At 36.6% G+C, this 23,723-nt stretch overlaps 1 protein-coding gene and 1 pseudogene across 4 annotated transcripts; one reads left to right on the top strand and one right to left on the bottom strand.

The window, feature by feature from the left end:
• Positions 1-4,299: 4,299 nt before the first annotated feature.
• On the bottom strand, positions 4,300-10,542 carry LOC145642221 (O-fucosyltransferase 27-like). 2 transcript variants are annotated; one of them, XM_081693328.1, is made up of 10 exons: positions 9,718-10,542; positions 8,954-9,038; positions 7,641-7,711; positions 7,465-7,553; positions 7,104-7,347; positions 6,729-6,841; positions 6,561-6,651; positions 6,343-6,471; positions 5,459-6,012; positions 4,300-5,079 (listed from the first exon to the last, which is right to left on the bottom strand). In XM_081693328.1, exons 1-10 carry the CDS (start codon positions 9,979-9,981, stop codon positions 4,632-4,634), a joined length of 2,088 nt encoding a protein of 695 aa, XP_081549454.1. In that variant the 5' UTR covers positions 9,982-10,542; the 3' UTR covers positions 4,300-4,631. The 2 variants fall into 2 exon arrangements, with proteins under 2 accessions (XP_081549454.1, XP_081549455.1); XM_081693329.1 differs by having other exon boundaries at positions 7,641-7,704.
• An 8,068-nt stretch (positions 10,543-18,610) lies between these two features.
• LOC145642219 (phosphatidylinositol 4-kinase gamma 6 pseudogene) lies at positions 18,611-23,623 on the top strand (annotated as a pseudogene). 2 transcript variants are annotated; one of them, XR_014115661.1, is made up of 2 exons: positions 18,611-18,779; positions 21,103-23,623. The product of XR_014115661.1 is annotated as a phosphatidylinositol 4-kinase gamma 6 pseudogene, transcript variant X2 (transcript). The 2 variants fall into 2 exon arrangements; XR_014115660.1 differs by having other exon boundaries at positions 21,098-23,623.
• Positions 23,624-23,723: the final 100 nt, after the last annotated feature.

Here is a 23,723-nt window from a genome sequence, read left to right as displayed (position 1 = left end):
TAGCAGTTGTAAACACAGTATCGTGTTTCATCCCTCTATTGAATCAGGGCCTCAAGACTTTCGCCATCGGGTCCATAACCTCCGAAATTCCTCAAAAAAACGTTGAAAATAGCCTTTAATTTTGGAATTTTTTGACCTTTTTCGCCAGAAAATAAAAATTGCCAAGATTTTTAGCATGGTTCCAAATACCCTTCGAGAGTCCAATTAGGTGGGTGGAAACATCGAATTTGCCTTAAAACGGTCAATTTACCTGTTCACAACTTGCACTAATTTCGTGAACTCAAGCCTACCACGGACACTTATGACAACATATAATGGTCATAAATGGTTTCAAACGACATTATATGATCCTGAGATGTATCCCCTATGGCCTCGAGACTTTTCGCCACCGGGCCCCGTAACCTCCGAAATTCCTCAAAAACAATGGATAATAGCCTTCAATTTTTGGAATTTTTTTGACCTTTTTTCTCCCGAAAATAAAAATTGCCGATAAGTTTACCGTGGTCCCTAATACCCTCCGAGAGTACAATTAGGTGGGTGGAACAATCCAATTTGCCTAAAAACGGTCAATTTGCCCGTTTACACTTGCACCGATTTCGTGAACTCAAGCCTTCCACGGACATTTATGACAACATATAATGGTTCCAAACGGCATTATATGACCCTGACATGTATCCCCTAGGGCCACAAGAATTTTTGCCACCAGGCCCCGTAACCTCTTAAATTCCTCAAAAAGCGTGGATAATAGCCTTTAATTTTGGAATTTTTTGAACTTTTTCGCTAGGAAATAAAAATTGTCGGGATGTTTACCATGGTCCCTAATACCCTCCAGGAGTCCAATTAGGTGGGTGGAATCATCCAATTTGCCTTAAATAGTCAATTTACCCTTTCAGTACTTGCACCGATTTCGTGAACTCAAGCCTACCACGGATATATTATGAAAACATATAATGGTCATATGAAGTTCCAAACGACATTATATAACCCTGAGATGTATCCCCTAGAGCCTCATAACTTTTCGCCACCGGGCTCCGTAACCTCCGAAATTCCTTAAAAAGCGTGGATAATATCCTTCAATATTGGAATTTTTTAACCTTTTTTGCTCGAAAATAAAAATAGCTGAGATGTTTACCATGGTCCCTAATAACCCCCGGGAATCCAATTAGGTGGGTGGAACCATCCAATTTTCCTTAAAACGGTCAATTTACCCATTTAAAACTAGCACCGATTTCGTGAACTCAAGCCTACAATGAACATTTATGACAACATATAATGGTCATATATGGTTCCAAACGACATTATATGACCCTGAGATATATCCCCTAGAGCTTCAAGAATTTTCGCCAGTGAGCCCCGTAACCTCCGAAATTCCTCGAAAAACGTGGATAATAACCTTCAATTTTGGAATTTTTTTATCTTTTTTCGCCCGGAAATAAAAATTTCCGAGATGTTTACCATGGTCCCTAATACCCTCCGGGAGTCCAATTAGGTGGGTGGAAACCATCCAATTTGCCTTAAAATACGGTCAATTTACCCGTTCACAACTTGTACTGATTTCGTGAACTCAAGCCTACCACGAACATTTATGACAACATATAATGGTAATATATGATTCCAAACGACATTATATGACCCTGAGATGTACCCAATACGGCCTCAAGACTTTTTGCCACTGGGTCCCGTGACCTCCGAAATTTCTCAAAAAGCGTGGATAATAGCCTTCAATTTTGGAATTTTTAGACCTTTTTTCGCCTGGAAATAAAAATTGTCGGGATGTTTACCATGGCCTCTAATACCCTCCAAGAGTCCAATTAGATGGGTGGAACCATCCAATTTGCCTTAAAACAGTTAGTTTACCCGTTCACAACTTGCACCGATTTCGTCAACTTAAGCCTATCACAGACATTTATGACAACATATAATGGTCATATATGGTTTCAAACGACATTATATGATCATGAGATGTATCCCCTAGGGCCTCAAAACTTTTATCCACCGGACCCCGTAACATCCAAAATTCCTCAAAAAGTGTGGATAATTTGTTAGCTTAGAATCTTTGAGTGGTTTAATTTATCAAGAGTCAACGGGCTATTTGGCTAACATATTTTGTATCACACAGTCACACACTTACAAGTAAACTAAACCCAAAAGAGAAGGTAAGAATGTCTAGAACTTCCCTAACTATACCTATTCATTTGTTAATGCCTTAAAAAAAAAATCTCAAAGTCACTCGAACATAAAAATGTTAATTAATCTATAATTTGATATCGTTTCATACAAGATTATTGCGTAAACTATAATTTCAGTCTTCTATTTTTAATTTTCCCTCCTTTGAAAATTCAAAAGATTCGTTCTCTAATGGTCACATCTTTTTGACATGGAATCCTGGGGTAGGTAAATTTATTTAGAAAAATCAACTTCCTTTTTTAGCAACTACTAGTGATTTTGCTGATCAAATTATAAGATCAATATATATGAGCTGATCATATAAAAAAAAAACTGTATTTTGGTCCTTGAGAGAATCTCATGTACTGTATACTATAAGTACAAACTTTTACAACCTACTTTCATCTTACTCTTGCTAGATAGTAGATACTATTAAGTATTAACATATGTATCTCTAGTCACTCTAGCTAGCTAGTAACTCTTTCCATCTTAATTGATTACTTAATCATAAATTCATAGATATAACTCTCAATATATAAACTATATATTTGGGTTATTCCAAAAAAAAAATTAAAAATTGATCTTAGTTTCACTCAAGCCAAAATCAGTTTTTCTCTATTCGTTTGTACCAGTAATATAATTTTTACATAGAGATCATGCTTGTCGTTCCTGTATCGATCCAATTTTATAGGATATCTCAAAAGAGACCGGAAACATAAGCATTAAACAAGTTAGTCATTACATATGTAGTACAAAAGAAAACAAACTTTTCAACTCTTGAAGACGGCCCTTTTGTGTAAGATTGATCCTCCTCTAATCTAGCCTTAAACACAATCCTATGAGCGAAAGCATAGATTATGAGCAGAGGAGAAGTGCTTAGAAGCAGCCACCAATTGAAGTCGGCCTTGATCAGTGGTGTTAAGTGTTGTCGTCGTGGTGGTAACCGTAGGTACCGGTCGTCTAACTTCTTCTAGAGAAGAAGCACCAAAACATGCATATAATGATTTGAGTAAAAACACCAAGTACCAACTACTACTTATGACCTTCAACATGTCAATAATTTTTTAAGAAAGAGCACAACAAGATTGATTTTGAGCAATACGTTGCTAGTTCTCACATTTAAATAGAGAGAAGCTAGCTTGGGGAATACGAATAAGTTGGACCCATGCATGACTTTGAATTTTGACTAGTAATCTAATGTACAGCGTTTGAGCAAAATAAATCATATTTTATACTCAAGAAATATCATTGGATGTGACTATGCGAGGTAGTGAGAAATGTATTGAAACTTTGGTAATTGGTAGTGCTCTATCACTTGCAAGGACTAGGAATGCTTTTGTTGAATGACAAATACTATGGATTTGCCCTTTACAGTTGTCTTACTTACATAATTACATACGTGTAAAATGTATTCACAATATATCATATGGGAATTTAGTAAGAATCTTGGGTGACACATGCCCCACCATTTTAAAAAATCCCTGCGTTGAAAACAAAAAATAAAAGATATACATAATAATAAGTATATACTGTGTTGAATTGGCAATTAGCAATGTCCCACCAATTTAATAATCCTAGACCCGCCTCTGATGCGCATGTCAATTCTTATGTGCTTAGTGTACATTGGACATGTATTACTTTAAAAGTCACACACATAGTGACATAGTGCTAACATGTTTCATTTTCATTCACACGTCATAAAATCCTTTAGATACATCCAAGTATATATAGAATAATAGAATCCACACACTATCAATTTCACTTAACATAAACTTTGTAGTAAAATTATTTTTATGGCCAACCACAACATAGTGAGTTAGTGACTGTGTAGTTAGATTGTTAGAATTACTCGGGGTTTGTTCTCCTCCACAACTTTCTTAAAAGTATCACAAGCATAATGCAACTTTTTTAACAATGGTACATCAATAAAGTACAGGATTAATGTGATAACATACTGTTCTTTTCCTTTTACTTAACATAATTTGCTCTGTTTTAATATAAGAAAACAAGAGAGATACAAAGTTACAACAACCTACAAAGTATAGAGATAATAGCGAGGCAAAAATTTCTAATACTACAACATCTAGCATAATGTTAGAAAGACTTCTGTCTAAGTTACTGATGAATCAATAATTTCTAACAAAAATTATATGTATACCATCTAATTCATAATATTATTCAAAACCTGAAAGTGTTCCTTCTAATCATACACAATAATTTAAATAAAGCTACCAATCTAGAGGTTAATACAGCACAAAATTCGTCGGTGAATGGATTTACAATAAAATTTCACCCATGTATTTCTAATCTATTTGAGGCGCAGCCAAATGCTTCTTACTGGACCTAAATAAGTTGAAGCAATCAGCCAAAGAATCGGAAAGTGCCACTTGAAAGCAGTAGCGCGAAGAATTTTCAACCCCTCCGATTTTTTTTCTATGTACATGATCTTAAAGATAAGCTATTTGTCATCTTTCACTAGCTTCAAGGTCTTCTTGGTCCTCTAAGTGTGTCTCCTCCCGACTGGCATTAACTACATTACTCGCCCCTTGATTTTCCGAGCCATGTCCAAAGAAAAATGAGGAAATAAAGCCATCATCCACATAAACTTCATCATCACTTTCCTTCTCTTTTAGCCTCGAGTTAACATTAACACCCATCCAAGAAGGGCAACTATGCTGAACCTTAAAAGCAGCTTGAGGGTTGAAACCGGAAGAAGGACTAGTTTTTCCCCTCGAGCAAGAACACTCAGGAACAGGATGTGAGAGAAAGGAGATTGGTTTTGAAGTGTTGTATGCTTCCACGGGACCATCAAGCAATGTTCTTCTTAAATGCTTGCGAATTGATGAAAGCCATGTTCGGTTAGCTGGGTGCATGCCCTCACGGAGATCATCTACGAATTTGGCTACTTCTTTTCTGCAGCAATCAAGTAGAGAGAAAATCAGATTCAGTTATAGACTTAGGGCCTGTTCTCTTACGTTGAAGTTCAGTTCAGTTCAGCTCAGCTCAGCTCGGCTCCGCTCCTAATTTCCTTCTCTTATAAAATATTCATTTCAGCTCAGCTCAGTCAATGAGAACAGGCCCTTAGTTGTTCCTCTTTGGCACTTTTAACATTGTTTACCTCTCAAGTCCCAATATAAACCACCCTCATTTGCAACGAAAAAGTACCGACTTATTCATTTTTTTAAAAAAACTTATATTTAAATAAGAAAGTACAAGTTTATAGTAAAACACCAGCAAGAAACTCAAACATGACAGATTCAAATTTCAAAGCACAGAAAAGAGAAAAGATTACCTGTCTGGCCTATATGTCACAGAAGCAGCAGACTGATACAACCGATGCCCCATAACCAAGCTAGCAAAATTTGGGCGTCCCTTACCATCACGATCAAATCCCGGAATAAAAACATCAGCTTCAACACAAACTATATAATCAATGGCTTCCCAAAGCAATTTATGTGCATTAGTTCTAAGCTCCATCACAGTACTCTCAGGCTCATTATCACTCTCCGCTACCCAACCCCACCACCCTTCAATATTGTACGGATACTTAGACCGTGCAGGAGGAGGTGGTAATGGACGAGGTCGTGGGACAGACTTTTTCCATGCTTCAAGCTTCCTTTCTTCTACAACTGAGGGGGGCGCTCTTGGTGGAGGGTCAACAAAGTTTGCCTCACGGCCGTATAGCCTAGTCAGCTCATAATTTGTGCTGAGGGAAGTCCTATCTACTACATTATCAAACATGGCATGCAGAGGAATTAACAATCTCTGACCGCCAAAGACTTCTCCACCAGAGATGTATATCACTGAGTCTGACCGATATCCATATGCACGGAGAATGATACCAATCTGAATAATCACAAGGTTCAAATACTAAGAAAAGAGTTGAAGATCCTCTCTTTACAATGTAACAAGGAAAAATAAAACTTTTTTGTTTTGTAATTCTGCATAAAATTGATTTTTTTAATGTAATCGTGTATTTCAACTTGTACATTTTTAAAAATGAAACGCGGAAAAGTTTAATTATATACCAGGACATGGTCCATGTAAACGTGTACATCTTCTACTTTTTTAAAAATCGCAGTTGCACAATCATGATGAAAGAGCGGCAAATAAAACTAAGATATAATTGAGTAATTTTGGATTACAACATATGTTGACACTTGACAAATATCTAACCTCTTCTGGCATGAGGGGGCAAGAACCATTGAGCCTTTGTTGAGCTGAATCCACAGAAAGCTTTCCTTTCACAATTCCCCGCTTCAACATCCACGACCTTTTGTGTTGAATAAGCTCGGTATGCACATCCTTCAGAAGTTTAAGACAACCTTGACATCAATCAACTTGCTTCTGCGTGGATCTACTATTAAGCACTGACCAAGTTTTTGAGTCATTACCTGGAAAAGCTCTGCACAGCCATAGTATGCCAAAGCCTCTCTGGTCATCCCTGGTTCATATGCAATGAACGGCCTACCAGGTGACCGTAACCTAGAAGGAGAGTTAAATATAAGCGACGTTTCACATTTATTAAAAAAAAGGGAGGCTATTAGCTAGAGAACTTGAACCTTCTTAATATCTTGGTGGCAAGCTCTTGGACCTCATGCCGAAATTGTAGGGCATGAAATGCAACCCTGCATCTCAACCTCTGAAGTTCTTCAAGATCAGGAAGAAGGTTTGACTGCACCAGATACAACGAGACGATGTCAAGTGATTTAGAAAATCAAAATGCAGTTTTTTCGTAAATTGAGATGTGAGATCATCAGCAAAAGAAATGTGCTCCCATAAATACATTCTCACAAATCTTGTGTATTTGAACACAAGCATGCATATATTCCAACAATCATAATACACTTGACAAGAATTCAAACAAATATTTGCATTGCAAGAATTTTAAGAAATACAAGTAAGAAATTGATATAGGAGAGGGGAAAGGCGATCACCTGCAAGCATCCACCGTCTGAGACAACAAGTTCGACAACTGAGTGCTTCCTCAACGTTGGCAAAACTTGATGCATATAGAAATAAGGAGATGCTGAGCTCGGTACCTTATATAAAGGGATCGCCTTCTTCCTCCTTGCCTCCTTAAGATTCTTAGGAAGAGTCTTAACAATATTGACATCTTTAGCTAATGCTGCCATGAACTGATCTTCATTGTACAAGTAAGCAAAACTTTTAAACTCGGAGCTGCAAATATTGAATCACCCAATCAAGTTAAGTGATGAATGTTTTTCAAAAACCATTCTTGGCAAGAAACAAAAGACACGGGTGTGATTGGAAAGGGCCATAAAGAATATCAATCACCTAATTCCCTTGCTACTGGTGGTTGAGAGGATTTCAGGAATCACGAGAGTAGCATTGATCAGCCGTGCTATTGCAACAGCATCCGCGATCTACAACCAACCATGAGCCATTAGAAAAGATAGAGAAAAAAAAAAAAAGGGCTCGAATAAATATACCAAATGAAGTGGTGGTCTTACTGCATTCCGGATCTCATGGAAACCACCTCGAATCCTGACAAAAAGGAAGCCCGTTGATTGCAAGCTGGGAGCTGTAACAAGTTAGGAAGACAATACAATCTCAAGACAGCATACCAAGTCAAGAACTGTACAACTTGAAAAGAGAAGCAGATGTAGGCAAGCCAAACTCAAATCTAAAATTAAAATGACTAGGCCTGTTAGCATGTTAATACTACTAAGGGGATGGAATTGAACCATATATATCTTCATACACTGCATTGTTATCTTACTTGAACCCTTTATCATCACTCGTTTGAGAATCTTTAGAGAGTATAGACTTATAGCAATATGATACCCGGATAGTGTAGACTTAAAAGTGGCAATGGATTGTTTTGACCGAGATTAGTCTATGTTCAATTCGAGAAATGAGGCATTTATTTCAATCACATCACAAGGAGTATTTGTTAAAAAAAAATAATTTAGCATGAAAAAATCATTCAATATTAACATTGTTAATTTCTACACCGAGTCAAAATCAGGTTATCTAGTTTCAAATATAGTCCATATCTAGGTCGGATCAATTTTGCCAAGCCTATACTCAAATGCTTCATAGTAAATCCTTAGATCAACATCCAAACCATACCATTACTTGACCGCCAAGCCCGTAGTACAATAAGATTCGATGGAGTATTATGAAATTTCAGGCGACAGTTATAACGTGTAAGTGACCTCTAGCAAACGCCCGAGGGGTTAACTTTTCTTACGGAACATGGATAACTTAGACATTTAAAACAAGAAATTACAACCCATCATACGCTCATTTCAAACACATTTTCTACAACCGAACAAGTCATACCCCCTACGATAGCTTAGACATTTTAAACAAGAAATTACAACCCATCATACGCTCATTTCAAACACATTTTCTACAACCGAACAAGTCATACCCCCTACGATAGCTTAGACATTTTAAACAAGAAATTACAACCCATCATACGCTCATTTCAAACACATTTTCTACAACCGAACAAGTCATACCTCCTACGATAGCTTAGACATTTAAAACAAGAAATTACAACCCATCATAGATCATACGCTCATTTCAAACACATTTTCTACAACCGAACAAGTCATACCCCTACGAAGTCAATCATACACACATTTTTCAACAACAAAACACAAAAGATACTAGTAACAGCAAATTATGTAATTAAAGAAGTCACCTAACTCTTATCTGATTTTCAGAACCAATACTAAATGAAGAACAGACCATACCACACCATAGAATAGTAAGCAAAGAAAAAAAAGGCAAAGAAAGAGAAGAATTCACTGACCAGAATAGGGTCCTCGAGGATTTGCATGTGGATACAGAGATCCCAACTCCCTCACTGGGCCCCATAGCCTTTTATGCAGGGGACTCTGTTTAATACCCAAACAAACAAGGACAATTAACATGAATTTCATTTATGATCTTAATACTATTACTTAAGTTGGATAATATCTTGAAGGGTGGTACTCATGACCTGAGATTAATCGCGGGTACATTACTACCCTTTGTGGGTATTAATCATCGGCCCTACTTTAAGGCCGATGGTTATAAATTTATAATACCCGTAAAACCAATCATCTTGAAGAATTAGCTTATTTTGCTAAAGATTATCTAAAGTATAGGGTCGGTCCATCTAAAGGTACAAAACATGAAAACGAAACTACTTGCAAGTTGAAAACTCAAACTACCAGACACAAAAAGGGGATTACTTTAAGGTTCAAATATTCATCATTACGTTGAAAATTCAATAATTTTTTCAAAAAATTGGATTAAAGCTAAAAAGCTACCATATTTACTTAATTAACCCTCAAAATCCATCCCTAATCAAAATTAATATAATCAACAATGTAAAACCCTTAATCCCAAATTCGATGGGGTCGACTACATGAACCAACATTTTACGACCATCTCTTCCTCCATACTCGAACACGACATTAATCAAACATACATAAACACAAAATGCAAACAATTGAAACAAAAATACATCAGATTCAAGCAATAAAATAGTACGAAAAATCAATAAAATTAAGAGTAAAGAAAGAACATTACATTTCTGGGAAGATCTGAAGTACGAAAAATGGGTTTCCAAGCAAAAATTGAAAAAGAAGAAGATCCACCACAATTATCAAAACCAGAGTGATGTTGTTTAGCAGTATATCTAGCAAGCAATAAAAGAGTGAAGAGAGAGAAAATAGTTAGAGAGAGAATCATTACAAAACCACCCCATTTCATTCTTCCTTTCTTTGATTCTCCTGCACCTTTCCAATTCGATACCCATCTCATCTTCATCACCATTTTTACTTGATCCCCCATTTTCTCTCTCTAAATTCCTTCAATTTGCATCAAAAAACCCAGAAATTATAAATTATTACTGTATAATAATACGGAGAATTTAACACTCTGGCTGTCTCTTTGTCTGGTGTCTGATTTTGGGTTTCTGTATTTCAAATTTATATCATATTATAAAATTGGAAAGCAAGAAATTAATAAGTATATAAAAATAAAATATTTGTAAAAGAAAAAAGAAGAAAACTTTCTTCTTCTCTGTTCCCAATAAATATGGGTTCCTCTGTTTTGTTTGTTTTCTTTAAAAACCCAGATTTTGTTCTTGCAAATTAAGCAAGAAAGAAAGGCTAAATCTTTGATCGATGATCTCGTTAATTCTCTCTCTAAAATCTACTTGAAGAAGTAACAGTAGTACAAGCAAAGACAGTATAGTACTAGATTAATTTTAAGGTTTTTTTAAAATAAAAAAATGGGGAAAGAAGAAAATTGAAAAAATAAAGAGTTGGTGAGTTTTGGGTTGGAAGAAAGAGAGAGAGGAGTCAAAGGGGTAATCAAGTGAGAAGATTTGCCACGTGAGATGATACGTCTTTAATGTCTCATTGCTAATTTATGGGTGTTCCTTGGGTTAAAGTACTTGGAGATATTGGTTGTATAAAGAAAATCGATTTAAGTCGTAATCAGTAAAAATAATCATTTTGTGTACAAATTAGGGTTTTGAAAGTTGTTCAACTCGAGATCAACTTCTAGAATGATCGAATGTGATACGACTATACGAGTATGAGATTTAGGTTGTTGGTTTGAGATTTTTTGTAATTGAATCTTGGTTTATTTACGTCATTAAGGGTCTGTTCTGATTTACTGAACTGAACTTAGGGTCTGTTCTCATTGACTGAACTCAGCTGAACTGAACTGAACTGAACTGAACTGAACTGAGCTGAACTGAACTGAACTGAAATGAATATTTTATAAGAGAAGGAAAATAGGAGATGAACTGAACTGAACTGAATTTCAACGTAAGAGAACAGACCCTTATTGAAGCTGAACTAAACTGACTGAATTGTTTATGAGAGAAAAAAATTAGCAACTGAACTGACATATGTATCTACGCACAAATATCAGTTTGAGTGATACATATATCAACAACACTCACACACATATCAAACACTGAAATTTGACCACCTCTTGAATTATAAGGGGATTTGAACATCCAACCTTTTATAAGAAAGATAGTTACTTAACCATCTAAGCCAATCATAAGCTATGTAATAAACATGAAAATAAGAGAGTGAGGAATAACTCAAGTGGTTAGAGCTTCCCTCCCAATTCGAAAAGATCTTGGGATCGATTTTCACCCCGCCCTTGTGGCTCTCTAAACACTAAAAAAAAAATGAAAATAAATGAATATAATTAATAATCACAAGGTCTAATTAAGATAGCAACTGGTGCAACGCCCTGACTACAATCAATCAATCAATCAATCAAAGCCTTAATCCCAAAAGTGGGGTCGGCTAACATGAACCAAATTTGATTATTCCGTGTAGTCATCAACATAAATCTTTCTCCTCCATCCCTTACGATCCAAAACTTCATCCTCACGTAAATCCATGCACTTCATATCCTTCCTCACTCCTTCCAACCAAGTCATCTTTGGTCTCCCTCTTCCTCGTTTAATCCCTCCATGGTCCCACTCTTCCACTCTTCGCACCGGTGCACCCTCGGGTCTCCGTCTTACATGTCCAAACCAACGCAGACGATTTTCCCTTAATTTATCTACAATGCCCGCCACACCTACTTTCTTGCGAATAACCTCATTTCTGATTCTATCTCTTAAAGTGTTTCCACACATCCACCTTAACATGCGCATTTCCGTAACCTCCATCTTTTTAATATGCTCTTTCTTAGAAGCCCAACATTCTGTACCATAGAGCAACACTGGTCTTATGGCAGTCCTGTAGAATTTTCCCTTCAACTTTAAGGGAATGCTGCGGTCGCATAGCACTCCCGTGGCCGCTCTCCATTTAAGCCACCCTGACTTAATCCTGTGGGTCACGTCTTGATCAATGTCACCATTCTTCTGGATGATCGACCCTAGGTACTTAAAACATTCACTCATGGTCAAATCCTTTCCATCCAAACTCACCACTTCATTGCTTGTCCCCCTCTGAGTGCCAAAACGACATACCAAATATTCAGTCTTACTCCGACTTAGCTTAAACCCTCTAGATTCCAACCTTTGCCTCCATTGCTCCAACTTGACATTAACCCCATCCTTAGTCTCATCCACCAAAACGATATCATCTGCGAACAGCATACACCATGGAACCTCATCTTGAATTGGTCTAGTTAATTCGTCTAGAACCGTTGCAAAAAGAAAAGGGCTTAATGCAGACCCTTGATGCAATCCGATTGTAATAGGGAAATCTTTTGTCAACCCTCCGCATGTCCTCACATTTGTTGACACATCCCGATACATATCCTTAACTAGGTCTACATACCTTCGTGGGATACCTTTCTTCAACATTGCCCACCAAAGTATCTCTCTTGGCACCTTGTCATATGCCTTCTCTAAATCAATAAAGACCATATGAAGATCTTTCTTCTTTACCCTATAAAACTCCATCATTTGTCTTATCAAATGGATTGCGTCCATAGTAGATCTCCCAGGCATAAAACCAAATTGGTTATCTGAAATGCTTGTGCATGCCCTCAACCTTTGTTCAATCACCCTTTCCCACAACTTCATAGTATGGCTCATAAGCTTAATTCCTCGATAGTTAGAACAATCTTGAGCGTCTCCTTTGTTTTTATAAACCGGGACCAAGGTGCTCTTCCTCCAATCTTGTGGGATCCTTGTAGCCGTCCATATCTTGTTGAAAAGGTTTGTTAACCAATCAATACCAATCTTACCCAAACACCTCCACACCTCTATCGGTACCCCATCAGGGCCAACCGCCTTCTTAGGTTTCATCTTCCTCAGTGCAATCTCCACCTCTACTCTCCTAATCCTTCGCACATACTCCATGTTGATTTCTTCATCACTCATAGAGGTATCTCCTATCACAACTCCATTACTTCCATTAAATAATTCATCGAAGTACCCCTTCCACCTGTCCTTGATGCCCTCCTCTTGCACTAGGACCATTTGGTTCTTATCTTTGACACACTTCACCATGCCAATATCCTTCCTTGCCTCTTGTCTTCTCTTTGCCATCTTATAAATGATCCTTTCTCCCTCCTTGGAATCAAGCTTTTCATAAACCTCCTGATATGCCTTTTCTTTTGCTTGGCGAACAGCTGCCTTTGCCTTACTCTTAGCCTCCTTATACGCTGCAAAGGTTTCATCACTCCTACATTTTCCTAAGGCTTGATAGCATTCCCTTTTTTGCTTAATTACTGCTTTCACCTCTTCATTCCACCACGAAGTATCTCTCTGTACCGAAGTTCTTCCCCTTACTTCCCCTAAGACCTCTTTGGCCACTCTTAGGAAACAGTTCTTCATTCGTAACCAGGTCATGTCCGGATCCACCTCTCCATCCCAATCCGCTTCTTCAATTACCTTTTCTGTAAAAACCTTAGCTTTTGCATCCCTTAGGGTCCACCATCTTATCCTTGGTTCTTCTTGTCTAACTTTTTTCTTCGTCTTCTCTTTCAGACGAATAGTCATTACCAATAGCCGGTGTTGGGTGACCACACTCTCCCCTGGGATAACCTTACAGTTTATGCAACTTTGTCTATCTATGCTCCTTGTGAGCAGGAAGTCTATTTGAGTTGCATTTGCTCCATTCCGAAAAGTTATCAAGTGTGAATCCCTCTTCTTAAACCAAGTATTAGCCAAAATTAAATCATATGATTGGGCAAAATCCATAATAGCTTCACCACCGGCGTCCCTCTGCCCATACCCAAAGCCTCCATGGACACTCTCATAGCCATCTCGGCTCGCCCCAACGTGCCCATTTAGATCCCCTCCAATATATAACTTCTCTGAGTGGTGGACACCCTGCACCACCTCGTCTAGGTCCTCCCAAAATTGTCGTTTCTCTTCTGCATCTAAACCCACTTGGGGAGCATAAGCACTGATAACATTCACAATCTCCTTGCCACATAGCAACTTCAGCCTTATCAACCTATCGTTCTTCCGATAGACCTCGATCACCTCTTTTGCCAACCTCTCATCGAGAACCACACCAACTCCGTTCCTAGCTCCACCATTCCTTGTTCTGTGGCTCGTTTCTTGCCCAACATACCATACCTTATACCCCAAAACCAAGCCTCGAGCTCCTTCTCCTGTCCATCTTGTCTCTTGGAGGCACATGATGTTCACGCGTCGTCTTTTCATTACTTCTACCAATTCTGCTGATTTTCCCGTAAGAGACCCCACATTCCAAGAACCAATCCGCAAACTAAATTCTTTTCTCCCACGCTCCCTCCTGATCCCAACTCCAAGTCCTTGATTATTTGACACCACAATTGGGCAATATGGCGCGTCGCTTCTGGGCGACGACCTAGCAACCCTTACATACTTATCACTGCACCCGGGTCTGGGAAGTGCAGCGCGTCGCTCAGTAGGGAACGCCCCAATGGCACGCCCTTGCTCATTTGACACCACACTCGGGCAATGTGGCGCGTCGCTTCTGGGCGACGACCTAGCAACCCTTGCATACTTATCACTACACCCGGGTCTAGGAAGTGCAGCGCGTCGCTGAGTAGGGAACGCCCCCACGAAAATATCTGTTTGGCTCATGTCATGGGATGTGACGAAGTTTTAGACTGGCTGTCACTGGCCTACCGTAACCCTCCTCCTTTATCCAGGCTTGGGACTGGCAGCGGGAAACCCACTGGCGGAGTTAACGCCCTGACTACACATTAGTTAATATATGAATAGTGTTTTTTTTTTAAAAAAAAACTTTACAATGCTAATTTAATAGTGGGAGACTATAGATACTTCATAAATCATACTCCATAATTCATACAAGTAATACAATAATTTTTTTATTGTTTATTTTTAGGATTAGGAGTAATTCAATTACTATGGAGTAATTTGCTTTTATTCCTTATTCTTTCCCCCCAACCTTAAGGCCTCACTTGCATAACTAGCAATTACCTAAGTTCAAATCATGTAGTTTTCTTTTTTCTTTTCTTTTTTTTTTACTGATGTTATACTGTTACAGTATAATTTGGAAAAAAAAGTAAAAAAAAAAAATATTACCACAGTTTTGTACTTATAGGAATAACTTGTAAGTACTATTCCTCGTTAAAAAAAAAATAATAAATAAAAAAAATAAATAAAAACTTGCAAGTACTATTCCCTCCCAAAAAAAAAACGAAAACTTCTAAGTACAGATGTATAACAAGTTGTAAAGTTCGGTAGATCGGTGGTAAGAGAAAATGAATCTAGGAGAAGAAACTTATACAGAAATACAAGTACAGGATGTCAGTAGTATTTATACTTGGTAATTTAATTCAAATAAAATGAAAAAATAATTAGTAAAGGTGGAGTGGGTGGATTTTTTCTGATTAAAAAAAAGGGAAAGTAAATAACACTTTAGCAACACTCTGACATCTAAGGAGGTGAAGTAAAGTAATAAAGTTGGGTTTAAATTATTTCTTCCCCCCCGTCAAGATGGTCACAAAATGGTAAAACGGATTTTAGGGCTGTTTCGATTGACTGAACTCAGCTGAACTGAACTGAAATGAACTGAACTGAACTGAACTTATTAATTAGTGATTTTTAACTACGAATTAGTGATCTTTGATTATTTATTGATTATTTATTACTATACATATGTGTATATACAAATGTACATATTAATAATAATAATAATAATATTATTATTATTTATTATTGATTATTATTATTATTATTTATTGATTATTATTATTATTATTTCAATTATTATTGTTATTATTATTATTATTATTATTTATTGATGATTATTATTATTATTTATTGATTATTATTATTATTAGTATTATTATTAGTATTATTATTGTTATTATTATTATTATTATTATTATTATTATTTATTGATGATTATTATTATTATTTATTACTTATTGATTATTAATATTAATATTATTATTATTATTGTTGTTGTTGTTGTTGTTGTTGTCGTCGTCGTCGTCGTTGTAATAAGAGCTTAAAAGAATGAAATTTGGCTTTATATCATTAGCAATATCATTAGACGTAAATTAAGAGCTGAACTGAACTGAACTGAACTGAATTGAATTTTAACGGAAGAGAACAGACCCTTAATATTCTATATTGAAAGGTCATTTTGTGTTACATAGCTTCGGTACCATGACAGTGGACCATCTCAGCTAAAAGTTTAGGCTGATGGTTGAACTCCAAATACAGAGTACATGTTTTATACTCTATTAGTTAGTACTAACGGTTATAACCAATATCAGTATAAGTGATATCCATAAAACTGAACCAATGAGTTTATGTATCCGAATTTCAAGTACCCAAATTTTCGGATCGGTTATCGGGTACCCAATAAGATTTTCAGCGATGATAACTAAACTTAATAATGTAGTTATATTATAAAATATTATTTAACCTAACATCAATACCACATGATTTTGACCAAATTATTAATAAAGCTACTAATCATTGAAATTATAAAGTGATTATGAAGAGACATATAAGATTAGATTTTGGAAAAATAGATTTAAATAGGATAAATAAACAAAAAATTGCTTATCGGATAACTGTTAATTTTAAAATGATACCCAATAACCATACGGGATAACAAATTATCAAAACGAGTACCCGAACCGTTATTGAATCGGGTTCCCTAATTTTCAGAATGGTTACGCATTGGGTTTTCAGTTTTTCAGGTAGTTTTGCTCAGCCCTACTCCCCCATGCTCTACAATGTTATTCAATTGTTAATACCTTTATTTTTGTATTGGCATTCAATCTAAAATAAATCATTCAATCAATTTTTTTTATCAATAAATACTTTGCAAGGCCGTAATCTCTTACGTAACACAAATCATGACTTCTTATCTCAGATTTTAAATAGCTTTGGGGTTCAAATCTTGTCAAGTGAGGATACTTGGAGCCTTAGGGAACGGGATCGACTTACCGAGACCAAGGAAGTATTATACATAATTACACACGGAGTACTACATATGTGTATACGGGGTATCTACAAGACTACCACCCGAAGATATAGGATGTAGCTAATCTAGCTATAGACTATAGTAGAAATGAGTGGTGTAATAGATTAAGCCAAATGGAGAGAATAGTCCGTAAATGTTGCATTTGCCATAAATTTGGTGCAGAATATTTGGTTCATAAGTTTGAAAATAATCCACCTACTTTTTCATAGTTTTTCTCCAATTGCATCAACTTAGCTGCAGATTGTAGGTGGAAAGTAATTACTGTACCACACATTTTTATTGGGAACACTATTTTTAGTTTCCCTTTCAGCAAACATGAAATTCAATTTCTACTTTATTAAGCAAAACGTATAGGTTTAAAACTAACACCACTTTTATCTTCTATTAGTGCTTCATTATTATGATAGTGCTAATTGCTCTATATTAGTATAATTATGTGGGTTTAAATGGGGAGTAACGTTTTAAGGTTACATAAGTTTCTCATTGTGCATTTTAGAATTAGAAGAGTATGATCCTCTTAGTGCTTGTAGAGTTGTAGTCACAAAATTAAATCTTGTATGTTTAATCTTGAAATGAGACCTTGTTGTATTGAAGATTTGAAGTTAGTGCTTCCATCATGTACCTAACTTAGAGTATGATTGATCAAATCTTGTACGGTCAGCCAATGCATCCATTATGTATAATTGTAAATACTTTAGAACCGTTGCAGAAATTAAATATAACCGACAATAAGTTATTAGACTACTATTCAAAGCCTATGATGTTGTTAAGCCTAGATTGATGAGAAGAAGACGAAAAGAGTAAGATACTATGTGCTTGTTGCTTGGTTGACGATAAATAGCCTTGAATTTTTGCTGATGTATTCTTTAATTTGAGTCCCTTTAAAGATTAAGAAAGCTGTCACTCATTTAAGCGCCTTGTTATTTGAATAATACTCCGTATAAAACACAATAAATTATCGACCTTTAATTAACATATAAATTACCCATCTTGACTTTCATTGACCTAATTGGCTAATTAGCCATTGAATTGACTAGAACTATCCCTTTAAAAGTCAATTCAATGGGCCTATCATGGTTTATTTCATTGGGCCTAGTTTTCCAAAATCAAGGAAAAATGAAGACATGAAATTTACCTTAGGACAATATGGTAAATTAAAGCTTTTATTCTCTCCAGAACTTTCTCAATAGTAGCAATGAAGGGGCAAAATAGGAAAATCAAACCAAACCTTCAATTAGGTCAAGAGCTAGACACAATAAAATTTTATAAAAAAAATCTTTTATATAATTTTTTTTTAAAAAAATCTTCCAAAATTTTGCAACATTTAATGCCACGTCACTAAAAACACCTTAAATCACGGAACCACTTCCACGTGGAGCTCTCACAAATGCCACGTAATAAATAATTCTGTTACAAATACACTAATCCGAGTTTTTGCAATATTCCCATAAATTGCGAAATTACAATAATAACCTTTAGATTTTCCTTTTTTGAAAAGGGGCGTTTGGAACTCGCATTTGATTCGCGGGAGAGAGAAGAGAGGAGAGAGAGTGGCAAATCTACGGATTAATCGGAAGATCAGCATTGATTTCCTTCAAACCCCTTAAATCTCAACCGTCCGTTGCTGATCTCTCTCCTCTCATTGCGCTGATTTTCCCCGGTTGCCGTGTTTTGTTGCCGGCAGTCAGTTTTCCGGCGGTGAGTTTCTATTTCTAGTTGTTATTGAATTTCTGGAATCAAATATCATTTTTTTTGAAGTTTTTATGGAATTGGGTGATTTGGGTTTTCAGAATTTATGTGATATTTTCTTTGATCATGTTTGATTTTATTTTCATAAGTCCCATTTTTTGCAATGTTGATCATATGTTCATATTTGATGTTTATTATGTAAATTTCATTGATTTGGTGTAATTTTTACAAGTTTGGTTAAAAAATTTATATGGTATGAAAAATGTAGCTGATCTTCCCCTGTTAATACGGTGTGTTTTGGTAGAAAAATTGCATGATCTAGGATTTTTCTCAAGCTAAAAATCTTTGTTACTCGTATATACTTTTAGACATTTTATTATATCCCCGAGTGCACCTAATGTTTCTAAAAATTGTTTGATGTACAAAATTTTGTTACATGCACTATTCATACTTTGAAAGGATTGATGTATGATTAATTCATTATTGATTTTAGGCTTTTAGGAGTTTTTGTGATTGTTACACCACTTTCAAGAATATTTGGCAACGTCCCTTACACGCACACACAGAAAAAGGACATTGTTACGGATAATGGAGTGTATTAAAGAATGCACACCCTTTTTATTTTATTTTGCACCAAGGATTTATTTAAAGATTGCACATTTGCAATTGTGGTATACAAAATACGCGACACCCCTTGTTGTGTAATTACATAAAAGTAGGCTTAAATGTCGCCGTATTGGTTTAGGTTATACTCAATTGGTCACGGCTTTTGTTTAATGCCGATGATGTTTGGCAAGGGTGTTTTTTTGGTTGGAAACGGACTCAACTTTTAGAGATAAAATAGATTGAAAAAATGGATAAAATTAGAATGTTTACTTTTGCTGTTTGAGTTAGGACATAGAGTATTTATCATATGTTTCATATGATTCTTTTGTTGTTGGTGAAGAAGAATAAAGTCTGGCTCTGGTACTTAGTTTTGTGTTATTCTTGCTTGCATAGCTGGATGTTGTTGGACAGATATTAGTATGTATAAAACACATATTACATATATTATGAAATTAGTCGAAAATTGGAGTGACCAAGTTGGTAGTTAAGAGGTCATGCCGTCACCTCAGGAATTGAAGAGACTGGTGGCCTTGCACTAGTATGTCTGTTTGTTTGAATGTGTTATAGAAAGAGACGACTGTTGATGTATGTTTGTTTGAAAAGTATGAATGAAAGCGGTGACCATTGGTGATATTGTTTTCAAATTTGGGACTTTTATAGTTGTATGTTTGGCCATGATTGCGATATGTGTATATGGTTTTAATGTTAGGCTCGTGTCCATATAGCTTCTCTGCATGTCAAAGTCAGAACAAATGAATTCATTGTTTAGGCTTTTACATACATCTTGATTTTCCACGTTGGATGCTTTTTTATTTTCCCTGGGGTCTAATAAGGACCACAAGTCAATTTGTAAATCCTGTATTAGCCTATCAACCATAACTAGTATAAATGCAATCTTAATCAAATGACTATACTTCCAAATTCTCGTACTGTACCACTAAATGTATTTGAGGACTAGGAGATTTGAAGAGTGGGATTATTTTCCTTTCATTATATTAACATATTTTAGGTGTGGGGATAATTTATGTTGGGTTTTAATTTATTAGAAATTAGTGTGGCGTTCTTGCACAATTTTATATTAAAAAACCTTTTATGTTTATTGATTTACACTTTTAATGATTTTTTCTAATCTAGTTAGACAATATTTTTTAATGCCTGTGCGGGAAAGGATTCTGCCACAAATGTAGTGAAAATCAATTATAAGTTTGCCATGATGAGTTTGCGCTTCTAGTGCTTCAAAATTGTTAGTAATCAGAAGATGTTAATATTTGCCTATGTAGGAAACAATGCTTACACATCTAAACCATACCCCCCATGAGAAACCTAAAAGTTTTTGTGCAACTATATTATGGCCATTTCTTATTGTATGTTAAAACTTTCTTGAAGTTTATATAATATATATGGATTTGTACTTCATAGAATTGGTTCTTTAAATGTATATCAGTATTGCCTCACTATCCTCAGGACCTATTATGAACTAGCTTAAGGCGGCTGTTTCCAGATTAATCTAAATTTTGGTTTTTGCTAGAAGTTGCAAGCTGTTGCACTTATGTTGAGTTTATGAATACAGAGAAATGTCTTATGTTTTCTGATCAGGATATGTATGTGCATTCTTGATATTGTTTGTTTCTTGTCGTTAAGTAACATAATTGTCCGTTTATTTTTAAATGCTAAAAAAAATATTAATCTGTCTACAAATGTTTGAACTTTGCGTATCCCAGCGTAGTGGTCAGCTTTGTCAATGTAGTTCAGACTCAGTCTTGACACTGAATCAGTCATAACTGAGATCCATGGATGCAAGTTGATTCTGGCTATGTTAACTATGATCATTTGGATTCCAATCATCAAATCTACAAAGTCAGTGCCAGCACGGGGGCTTGGTCTGTGCTCCGGAGAACTTTCTGCAGTTGCCACAGCAGAAGCTGAAAGGTTCCCATTTCTTTCTTCCTTTCATGTTTCTTAAATTAGTAAGCTTTGTACAGAACTAAATGGCTGCAGCATCAGTGAGAGGGCCTCTGAGGGGGGAATCATGCCTTAACAGTAAGACAATGGAAGGTGATCAGGCAGGAAGAAGACGTGTCTTTGTCCAGACTGAAAGTGGTTGTGTCATGGGAATTGAGTTGGATGGATGTGAAAATGCTCGTACTGTGAAGAAAAAACTGCAGCTTTCTCTCAATGTCCCGACTGAGGAGACGTCATTGACATGTGGGGATACAGTTTTAAAAAATGATCTTAGCACCGTCAGAAACCATTCACCGCTTCTTTTGACTAGAAACTGCTTGCACCGAAGTTCATCTACACCATGTCTTTCTCCTTCTGTTAAGGATCTTTGTCAAAGAGATCAAAGCAGCCCAATAGAAGTCATTGGTTGCTCAAGTAACTTCTTTGGGATAAAGCAACTGGTGAGTGATATTGTGGAGGCCTTGAAGAATGGCATTGATCCTATGCCTGTGCGTAGTGGTCTTGGCGGTGCTTACTTTTTCCGGGATTCTAATGGTGAAAATGCTGCAATCATTAAGCCAACTGATGAGGAGCCTTTTGCTCCAAATAACCCTAAAGGTTTTATCGGAAAAGCTCTTGGTCAACCGGGACTCAAATGTTCAGTTCGGGTGGGGGAAACGGGTTTCAGAGAAGTAGCAGCTTACCTTCTTGACTATGATGGTTTTGCCAATGTGCCTTTAACTGCTCTTGTGAAGGTAACTCATCCAATTTTCAATGTAAACAATGACGGGGTAAATGGGAATGGCCACCAGCAAAGAGAGCATATAAGCAAAATTGCTTCATTTCAGCAGTATATTCATCATGACTGTGATGCTAGTGATTATGGGACCTCTAGCTTTCCTGTTTCTGTTGTGCATCGGATAGGAATTCTTGATATTCGCATGCTAAATACAGACAGACATGCTGGAAACCTTCTGGTCAGGAAGCTTGATGATGGGGATGGGCGTTTCAACAAGGTAGATTTGGTTCCTATTGATCATGGCCTTAGCCTCCCAGAAAGTTTGGAAGACCCTTATTTTGAATGGATCCACTGGCCCCAGGCATCAATCCCTTTTTCTGAAGATGAACTTCAGTATATAGAAAATCTTGATCCTTTTTATGATTCCGAGTTGCTCAGGGTGGAGTTACCGATGATTCATGAGGCTTGCCTCCGGGTGTTGATCCTTTGTACAATTTTCCTCAAGGAAGCGGCATCTTTTGGGCTTTGTCTTGCTGAGGTTGGTGAGATGATGAGTAGGGAGTTTAAAGGCCATGCAGAGGAGCCAAGTAAGCTAGAGCTCCTATGCATCGACGCCAGATCACTCTTGCAAAGGAGTGAGATGGGGATAAATACTAGTCCAAAAGATGAGGATGGGTTTCTATTTGATTTGGAATGTGAGGCTTCTAATGGGAATTTAAGCAGAACTTTAGAAGACAAACTATCATTTCAAAAGACTTCTGGGAAAAATGGTATGGATTTTCTTTTCGAAGTTGAAGAGGGCTCTGAAGAAGGGAAGAGGATAGACACAGCTACTGGTACCAAGAACAAAGAAGGCAGAATCGGCGATGTGGGGGACAACACTTGGATACAACAACAAGCAATACAACAAGAAAGATGCTTTAATGGTACACCAATGAACAAAAGTGCAAATGAGCTTTTCTCCTCAAGTTCAAGTTTTGTAAATCTGGCAGATATGAATGAAGAAGAATGGCTGGCGTTTCTTGATAACTTCCAGAAGTTCCTGCGCCCGACATTTGTGAATCACAAAGCAGGGAGGGCGGGTCAAAGGCTTATGCCGAGGTTTGGAACTTCATGCAAGTTCTAATAAGCCCTACTTTGCGGAAGTTATGGGTACGAGGTTTAAAAATAAGAATCTAGAGTGAGCTATATAGATCTTAGGTTCTTTTTCAGCTTCGTATATGTCACTGAAAACAGGGCTGTTGTAAATATTTTTGCTTGCTTGCGAGTTCTAGTTGTCAATCCTATGGAAACAACACCTCTAGTGTTTCCTTTTGTAGATCTTCCTTGTGCGGTTGTGCCAAGGGATGACTATGTTCATTACTCCTCTCTGTCCCTCGCAATCTTTAAGGGATGGGTGGAGTATCAAATACAGTGGGATAATGTTGTTTTATACTTGTGTATTTAGTTGCAACTATAGTATGTATGCAGTATACTTCGTATTTTACGTAACGTCCTATACAGTCATACTACATACATACTTAGTAGATCTTTGCTACTGTTTTATGAATATACAATATTTGTATCATCTTGTACGTCTTGAATTCTTTATTGTTTCTCGTTTGAGAACCAAACATGGTGTGATGTAGTATCCTGTGGGCATTCTTTCTGTCCTCGCTCAGAGCTCA

The sequence above is a fragment of the Chenopodium album genome, chromosome 8, assembly GCF_948465745.1.
Source record: "Chenopodium album chromosome 8, dcCheAlbu1.1, whole genome shotgun sequence".
NCBI lineage: Eukaryota > Viridiplantae > Streptophyta > Magnoliopsida > Caryophyllales > Amaranthaceae > Chenopodium > Chenopodium album.
This window is presented reverse-complemented; position numbering and strand designations above follow the sequence as displayed.